Below are 9,393 nucleotides of genomic sequence, written 5' to 3'. Positions count from 1 at the left end.
ACTTAATTCACTTCAATAGTTAACCGATATTACAAGACACAATTATAAACAACACAATTTATTATATATACAATGCTTTTCATAATAAAGCTTTTAAGAATACATCTAACAATTTTACATTCAACCATAAATACAAGTTCAAATAATTGCCATTTCAGAATTTGATAGAATCCCTCTTGCCGGTTCGGAATCTGATAGAACCCCTCTATGTATGTGTACAAATCTAAAATTCGAAATAATCAATCTGTTTATAGTGCGATAATAATTCATTGTGATTTATCACTACATTATAGAATTTTTATCACACCTATTTACAAATAAAAGCGTACAATATTTAATTTAATACATTTGGCGTGGCACGTATTCTCTATAGATTTAAATTATATAATGTACTCAAGAAATCTTTATACGGAAATTTTTTTTTTAATAGATGTCATAGCAATATTTGATTTCTTAATTTTCTGTAATGCGTAGGTTTTATTGTATATTATGTAAATAAGAATTTTATATGTTTTTAATTCATTTTACGTGCAATATTTAAAAGTTGATCTTTTTATTGCGGATTAGTCGGATATCTTACGTGTATGATATTTATTTAACGTTTAAGTTCTTTTTTCGATCGAGTAGCTATACTGTTGACTTTGTGATAATCAGTCCATTTGAATTAAATAGTATATTGGCTAGTATCGTGCAATTACTTATGCCCTATACAAACGTAAGTGATATTGCACTTTACCTATCTGTTTCATAGTTATTTCACAATTAACTATTAAATTAATTTCTGAGTAATTAAATACAATAGAAGATTGTTCAAGTTTATTTTTCTTATCATGCTTAAAAGATACTTTCGCTGTTACGTAAAAAAATTAAATCTCCTTGATATTACACTCTTGCCTTCAATATATATATTTTTGGATGTATTTTTCAATCGTATAATAAAAATGGATTTTAGCAGCGTATGTTGCATCTAAAATTGATCTTGAACGCTTTTGAATCACAATCGAAAATTATATGCCTTAATGCCCAATTAAATTACGTTACCGCAAAAAACAAGTTATTACTACAATATATTATTGTCCATCGATCTAACGAGAAAAGACGCATATGTTTATAACTCTCGGTCGACGAAGGTATAACACGTTTACGATTCCGTGGTTTAGAATTGGTATACTTACACAGTGGCATTGTCCAGCGTAATCGATTGACTGTTGATACCATTTCCGTGATTCGTATGATGACCGTTCAATTCTCCTTCAACGTTACCCTGATTATTATCCAATACGATTTTATTTTCGTTAATGCCGTTGCTATGTGTCGTGCCGTTGTGCACTATATCAGGTGCAGATACACTGTTTTCTGTGTGATGCGCCCGTTGTTCGCTGCTGATAAATTGCTGAGTCGCCTCGGAAATTAAACTAGCTGTCATGACGTCGTCGCCTTTACCGTCCGGCATCGGTTTATTCTCGTCGGTAGGGCTGTCTTCTTTTAGCTTGTCGCCATCACCGCCTTCTCCCTGTACATATTCGTCGTAAGAAATTATTTAATTTTGTCAATTAATTTATTAATTTATATATAAATTTTAGTCTGGATGAATTGCTCCAATATAATTAATTTGAATAATTTTTTAATTTAATAGAAGCATTAATATATTTATATAAATGTTTCTAATATTACCTTGGTAGACGTATTAGTTTGATTTTTGCCTCTAGTCCTAAGCATAATCGCCTCGACTCGTTTGCGTCTGGCGTTGCGCTCCTCTTCTTCCTTCTTAAGCCTCTCAGCCATCTCGATTCGTTGTCTGTAATTTAAATATATTGGTATCTCATCATGTAATTAACTATTATTAGTTTTCCAAAAAGATAAAGAAGGAGAAGATTCTAAACCAACTTTTCTGCTTCTTCTCTCGCTTTGCGTTCTGCTTCTTCTTTTTCTTGTTTCTGGCGAGCTTCCTCCTCTCTTTTTCTTCTATCTTCTTCCTCACGACGTTTAGCTTCTTCGATTGCTAATTGCAATCGCTGTTCCTCGGCTTCTCGAGCTTCATTAGCTAAGCGTATAGTTTCTTCCTCCAGACGACGTTGCTCTTCTTCCTCCGCGCGTAATCTTTCAGCTTCTAAACGTGCTTCTTCCTCCTACGGAAATCGTTATACATAAAACGACAGATATAAAAGCTAAATTGGTCTAATATTAAATTGTTTTTGTAGATGGTATATACCTGTCGCTGGCGCTCCAATTCCGCTTCTCGTTCCGCTTGTTCTCGAGCTAATCTTCTACGTTCAGCCAAAGCGGCTTTTGCTTCCTCTTCGGTGGTGATTCTGATTTTCGCAATCATTGAAGCTGTAATGTGAATTAATATAGATAAATAGAGTCCATTAAATCAAGTTTGTCACAAATCATTCGCGCGCGATATCGATAAAATTTTGATTAATCATACCTGACATGTCAACTTGCTCGTCCGTTTCACCTTCAAGCTTGATTTCAGTCATCTCTGGTGATTTCTTCTCCTGTTTATTTTCCTGTTTGTTTTCTTCCTTTTTAGTAATTTTCGACGGTTCTTCCGCAATAGCACCTGATAGATTCTCTTGCATTAAATTAGTTTCGTCTTTGACTTGTTTGCTTGCCGACACAGGTTCTGTCCCTATCTTTGTATCATTAGTTATAGATTCGACAATATTCGCTTCCTGTTGGAAAAAAATTAAAATTAAAATTTCAATATACATCTTTTACTACGTAAAAATTATATATTGAAATTTACCTGTGTCTTTTCGCTACCCTGATCCTTCTTTTCTTCATTTTTATCCTCCAATTTCACATTCTGCGTCTCTTTATTCTCATCCTGCTTTATGATCTCCACATTAGTTTCGCGAATCAGTGGTGCGTGCTCAGCTCCGGGACTTTGCAGGGGTGTCGCTTTCGGAGTTATTCGCGGTGATGACTTGGCGTTCTTGATTAATTTCTCCGTCGGCTTTCTCACTTCCGCGACTTTGGGTATAGAAGGTTTCTTTGGAGTGCTATGGACCTTTGGCAGTGGTGGCTTTGAATCCTTCGTTAATTTCGTGTCCACCAGATCTGCGATAATGAGAACAATCGGGGATATTTTCTATTCTATCGCATGTGAAGCTTCTTGGGTACATACATTTACAGTATTTACATGTGCAATTCTAACAATCGTGAACAAAAATGATATATACAAGAGGTTGGAAATAGGAATTTAAAAGCAAAATTTCATTAAAACATAATAAAATATAAATTTCGTAGAAAAAAAAATATAAATTTATAAAAAAATATATTGTTCAAGAGAAGAAAAGATATACGAAGAAAAAAATTTCGGATAAAGCCGAGATGTCGTTAGACATGTATATATGTATCTTTTAGAATATTTGTTTGGATTACAGGCATAAAAATAATTTTTATACAATATTTATCTCCTTTTCGACCTAATTACTCCAACAGTGTAGTAGTGCTCTACAATCTTCGTTAATCGAGGATTCAGGTTTCATTGTTTTTCTTTTCTTTTTTTTTTCTAATCCCTTCGCGCTGATCCTCGTATGATGTAAAAGGGCTGTAGGAGGAGAAGTAAAATGGGCATGCTCACTGTGTTTCTCTGTGACCGAGACACCGGTACCGGCAATAGAAGCAGGCCGCGGTCGGCGCGACGCGGCCGTACGGGTACGCAGATTGACATTACTGCTGCCCACGCTGCTGGCACTCTGTTGACTCATGGAGCTGTGCGGTCGGGACGGGCTGTTGGGTGTCACTTCGCCGCTGCGGATACCTACGCGTATCCACCCAAGGTAAGTAATTTGTTGATCTTTTCGATGGAAACTTGAACGCGATCGCGCAGATCTTTTGATAGAGAAGCACGGCGGTGCAAATGAATTTCTCGTTTGTACTTTTCACACTTTGCATATTGAGATCGTATCGCGCTTGTGACGTTGTTGTGACGAACGCGAGGTGTAGCAGGTGAACAAGAAACACAAGCACCGCCACCGACGTTCAAGTGCAGTCCGTGAGTAAAAAAAAAAAAGAAGGAAAAGAATACAGTCGAAACAACAGACTAAGCCAATACAAATAAGAATAATTAAGCCAACAGAACAAGAAAACATAAATTATAATCATACAAAAAAGAGTGAACTGAAAATAAGAATAAAAAGTAAATTAATTAGGAATAAATTGCACATCAAATACGAATATATACATTTATAATACTAAGTGAAAATTGCAAGATAAGTTATATAGCGATATAATAAGGTATAAAAACGTGCAGCTTACCGGGATGTTAGCTCATACCTTCACCCGTGGTACCGAAAAGCCGTTGAAGAGATCTTCCTCAGGAGCGTTTTGTTAATCAATTCGGAAGTCAAAGAGCCGGCTGCATCAAAATCGCGTTGACAATGCTTTAATTAAATTCTCTTCCTTTACATTATTAATTTAGCCGTTCTTTAATTAATGCAGATTGTTGATACAACCGGCTCTTGATGTTAAAAGTGACAAAAGAGTCTGCCATCAAAATATAATAATAAAAAGTATAGAGATTTTCGAAAATCGATGGGTTAATTACCTCTGAGAAAGTATAATAGATAGATAAAAATTAGAATAATTAATATTTCGCGACTTGAAATTAGAAGAAGAACATCTTTCCTTTCATGTTCACGCCGTGAAATAAAGTTGGTCATCCCGATTGACTTACAAAGACTCCTTTTCACACTTATTCATACATGTGTGCACCCAACTCTGATTGAAGTTTTCTTGTTAGACAGTGAGTGCATTCATGTGTTGTATTTTGATTCAACTTTGATTTATGAGATTTATTTCCCATTTTATTGAAAAAAAACCATATGCCAAGCTTACGAAGCTTGTCATTAAGCAATGATCAATTTGACTATATACAGTGACAGAAATCGACTAGAAAATTAGTACAAAGCGGATGATTAATTATTCTGAGAAAAGCTACAAATGTTGATCGGAGAAAGTTATATCGCATAAAGAGGATATTGAATATTACGAGATAAATGAATAAAACTGTAGTGTTTTTATATATAAAAAGAAAAATGTGATCTATTATTGAACTATCGCTTAACTATAATTATACTGTATAATTATTAACTATAATTGCTCATCTATAATTATACAATTAAGGATAGACCTCTACACTTGCTTATAATACAAAGAATGGAAAAAAAGTATCGATATATTTCTTTGGTAATCATGGGAGATACTTTTGCTATGTACAAAAGCTCGATTTCGAGTGAAGGATTCGAAGTAGTCGAGTTGAGTGCACAGTCACACTTACCTTGTTGCTGTTGGATCTGCTGGTACTCGCGAGCCTTTCGGCGTAGTCTTTCCGCACGGGTGGGTCTGGGCATAGGTGCCGCGCCCGGTAGCGTGCCCATGCTACGCGAGTTATCGGAGCGTTTTAGACTCTTGGCTCCTCCGGGCGCGGCCAAGTGCGACATGCTGCGACTCATGCTAGAAGCGCTCTGCAGAGGCTGGCTTTGCTGTTGTTCCGCCAACGTGCCGAGTTGTTGCTCGGTCGTGCGTTTCCTAGGCTGCGCCAGCTGATCCAGCCTGGACATGGAGTAAGTCCTACCTGGCGAACGTGTGAAGGCCTTGGCGCTGGAGCTGCGTGCCGTCGACGGTGGGCCGTCGCGCGGGGACGGTATCGTCGGCATGAGGTCGGTGCGTCTCCTGTTCACACGTAGGTAAACCGAGGTCGGGGTGCTGGGCGTGCCACCGTCGCTATCATCACCTGCAAAGAATCTCGCTTAGGGTGTCGCCCGTACTGCGAAACGAGCGACGTCCATCGATTCGTGGGGATACGCGACGCGGCTCGCTCGATGGAGAAGCACACTCGAGTAAAGAGTTTCTCTGACGCGCCAACTCGGTCGCATTCAGATTCTCATCTCTCTCTTTTTTTTTTTTTTTGCTATTTCTTTGCGGTTGTGTTGCTTTGCTTTTCATGCTGTAGCGTGTGGGGATGATGCGGAGAAGTACACTGAGAGAGATTTTATTCGGAATTTCATAGCTGTAAAGTACAATGTATTCGCGTTTGCTTAAAATTTTAATTTGATAAAGAATTAGTATATTTTCCATATAATTGAAGAGAGAAGAGATTTTTATGAACAAAGAAATATATATTTTTTGAACGATTTATTTGATAAAAAATATTCTCTCAACGTACATAAATCATGTATCAAAGCACATGTAACTATTTAAATATCAAATTTAATGTGCATATTTTATATACACATTATAAAAGAAAATACATATATTACGATATTTTTTGTAAATAGCACATAAAAAACATTCAAAGATAACATTCAATTAGAGTTAATCAAACAAGTTTTAAAAACACAGCAAGAAACCCATCTATGCAAGCAATAAACTTTATACTATTGACGATTATAAGTTTACGTCAAATTAACTAACTAACATCATTAATTGAGTTAGATTTTCACCGCCGTACTTTGTTACAACGTGCAATAATATTACTCTATCTTTTATTACTAAACTACAATTTAAATTCTATTATATAGAAAATTATCGAACATATCTTAAGTTATGTATGTAATTGTTAATAAACTGATTGTTAAACGTTGAATTGCGAGGTATATGCTTTAATGAAACAAATGGAAAATTGATTGTGACTGATAATCGTCCTATTAGATCGAATATTCGCGACGAATTCATTAACAAATAACACTGAGCTAAGTATTAATTAACATACTACGTAACTAACAAACTAAAGGTTCGGCTTGCAAAATGCACGTTGCAACTAAATATTAATAGTGTCTAGTGGTTAGTTCGTGTCAGTAACGAGATTAATAGGAATCGCATACGGATAGGCAAACTAATTATTGCGTGATATTGGTTGCACTCAGATGGTTTCACTCACAAATCGTAAAATCCACCTGATCCACCAATATCATGCAATCGGAAAGGAGCTACGGAATGAGAGAAAGTGCGCGAAATATGTTCTTATACGGTATTAAATGAACGTTACATGCGTTGATAGAGTGTGTGGTGAAGTAAATGAAAGACGTAATGGCGTAGAACACGAGAGAGAAAGGGAGAGAGTCCGACGAGAACAAGTGCTAAATAAAACGAGAGGTAAAGGATCGACAATATTCATGACGAACAGAAACGGATCTCTCCGGCTTTCTTGCAGGCTTCTGAGAGATCAGGACTCACCACTGGCAACCCGCTGAATCATGGGACGCCTAGTGTCGCTATCGGACTTATCATCGACGGCAAAGATGTCAGTTGTGGGGGGCAGAGAGAGGCTGGCTCTCTTATGCTTGGCAGGAGTTAAGGGGGGATCGGGGCTAGAATTCCAATTGAACACCTCGTACATGGACGAGGACATTCTCATATCTGCGAACAAACCATTCAACGCAACGCAAATATTAGGTGTTCCGCGAAAAGTCTTCTAAATAGGGCCGGGATAATGAGAAAAATAAGTCGGGAAAGCGTAAGTATCAGCGTGAGTTAGATACAGTGCGAATCGCACACATGTTGCCTTCCCTTATTATTTTATTTTCCATACACCTCACTATGCAGAACCATCACCGGTAAGTAATAAATCATAAAAGGGACAGAAGTACAGAGAGAGGAAACGTAACCCCAACAGTTAAAAATTATTTCCTGATATCTTAAGAAATCTATGTATCTTCCGTTTCCTTCCAGTGGTTTCCAAAATGTTACTTCGTTAAAGAAAAAAAAAAAAAAGAGAATGTTCGGACAGAGAGGGAAGAATGTGTGGATGAAAATGTGACGTTTACAGGGTGAATACTAACCGAGCAATCTGTGTGTGCAGTGTAATAGTAAAAATAAATGATATCGCGTAAAAAGCAAAACTTGCGATTTATATCGCCGGACTCAAAACTCGCTCAAGACTCGCTTGCGTAACCAATCTCAAGCTGAAAATACGTGAATTCGGCTGTCGTTTAAAGAAATATTGCCACAAGAGTGTACACAAAATAGGCTATAAAGAGTGTAAACCTGAAAGTAAAGAACCAAATATAAAAACTTACGCTATGGGCAAAATCGCGATACAGATTCTAATAGTGCTGGACAATCGTTCTTTCATGCTTCGCGGTACCGTCTTTGCAATTTCATACAATTTATAACACATGAAAAACAATGATATTTTTTATTGATCTACTATCTAAGAATTAAAAAACCGCAATTCAATTATTCAACTAATTTAATTTTACAGAGAAGTAATTTAATCGCTTTAGCTATTCATTAATTTCCATAATCATAATAATTCACGTATATTTTATCAAACACAATTATTTTTATTACTATTTGCATTCCACGTTATAATAATAGGTACAACAACTTTACGCAGATTGAATTTTGGACAGCAAATAGTCCACAAAATTTGGTTTTATCTCCTACGATGGAATCTTTTCTTACTTTGTAAATAATAGTATCGATTATCACTAAGAAAAATATATCGTTATCAAAGGTATCGTAATCATACGTGAAGTATAAGCCGCGAGAATACGCGAGTCACTTTCTTTGTAACGTTTATTCGATTAGTTCTGAAAATCGACATGACATAGAAATATTTTTTATGTTGTAATAGAAGCAATGACGCGATTAAATGACACATTCCTCATGAATCCGCGACAGAAAGAACGATTATAGGCTTGTACAACAAACATCAATCATCAATATATATGTCGGACGTTCGAGCAAATAGGGGTGGAGCAAGCAAATGGAAACGGGACGATACGATTTATCCCTTCAGAACGTACTTCAGAACGTCAGATTTATCTCGCTTCGAATAACAACTTTCGAAACATCATCGCGAAAGACTTACAAAACACCGTCGTATATTTAATTGTAAGATGACTTAACTGTCGTGTAATCAGGTGCTTAATCTCGATCTTTCTCGTTATGCGATATAGCATGTACTAAATATCCCGATCCGTATTTATACTCACATTGAAGTAAATCCGCTTCCGAGTCGCTGCATCATGCGTGTTCGCATCAGCGATCGTTGTTGATTCGACGCCCGACTGAATTTACAGTAAATACTAATTTGCATTCTACCGGTGCACGGTGCAGAATAAATATCACGCGTGTATTATTTACCCGCCGTATGCGAGGAACGGAAAAGCCTTTAACGCTTTCAGCTGCTGCTGAGCTACTTCATATTACATATTTATATTTTATGAGATATTTCTTATATCATCACATTTCAATTTTCTCTCTGTGATAAATCACAGAATATTATTTATGAACAGTTGCCCGCACTTTAATACAGAAAATTATCCTGGGTTTTGGAAACATACGAGAGATTTATTTAACCAAGACTGAAATTGATCAATATTCGTGAGCAGAGAATAAAAAAATTATCGTTCAAACATTGGTTGAATCAAATTA

At 36.4% G+C, this 9,393-nt stretch overlaps 1 protein-coding gene across 18 annotated transcripts in view; it reads right to left on the bottom strand.

The window, feature by feature from the left end:
* LOC108749678 (MAP7 domain-containing protein 1-like) overlaps window positions 1-9,393 on the bottom strand; it is a 178,610-nt gene that overhangs the window by 3,051 nt on the left and 166,166 nt on the right. For 11 of the 18 annotated variants that reach the window (XM_018488538.1, XM_018488539.1, XM_018488540.1 and 8 more), the window contains 9 exons: window positions 7,189-7,371; window positions 5,291-5,746; window positions 3,593-3,772; window positions 2,753-3,066; window positions 2,432-2,678; window positions 2,213-2,334; window positions 1,888-2,129; window positions 1,675-1,798; window positions 1,176-1,513 (listed from right to left, as the gene is read on the bottom strand). In XM_018488538.1, the coding sequence (XP_018344040.1) occupies window positions 1,176-1,513; window positions 1,675-1,798; window positions 1,888-2,129; window positions 2,213-2,334; window positions 2,432-2,678; window positions 2,753-3,066; window positions 3,593-3,772; window positions 5,291-5,746; window positions 7,189-7,371 (2,206 nt within the window). Of the gene's footprint in view, window positions 1-87; window positions 224-1,175; window positions 1,514-1,674; window positions 1,799-1,887; window positions 2,130-2,212; window positions 2,335-2,431; window positions 2,679-2,752; window positions 3,067-3,592; window positions 3,773-5,290; window positions 5,747-7,188; window positions 7,372-9,393 lie in introns of those variants that run through there. The other 7 variants (XM_018488541.1, XM_018488532.1, XM_018488531.1 and 4 more) reach the window with 6 other exon arrangements.

This window comes from Trachymyrmex septentrionalis, unplaced genomic scaffold, assembly GCF_001594115.1.
Source record: "Trachymyrmex septentrionalis isolate Tsep2-gDNA-1 unplaced genomic scaffold, Tsep1.0 scaffold31, whole genome shotgun sequence".
NCBI classification, from domain to species: domain Eukaryota; kingdom Metazoa; phylum Arthropoda; class Insecta; order Hymenoptera; family Formicidae; genus Trachymyrmex; species Trachymyrmex septentrionalis.
The sequence above is the reverse complement of the archived record's forward strand: the minus strand, read 5'-3'. Positions and strand labels throughout refer to the sequence as shown.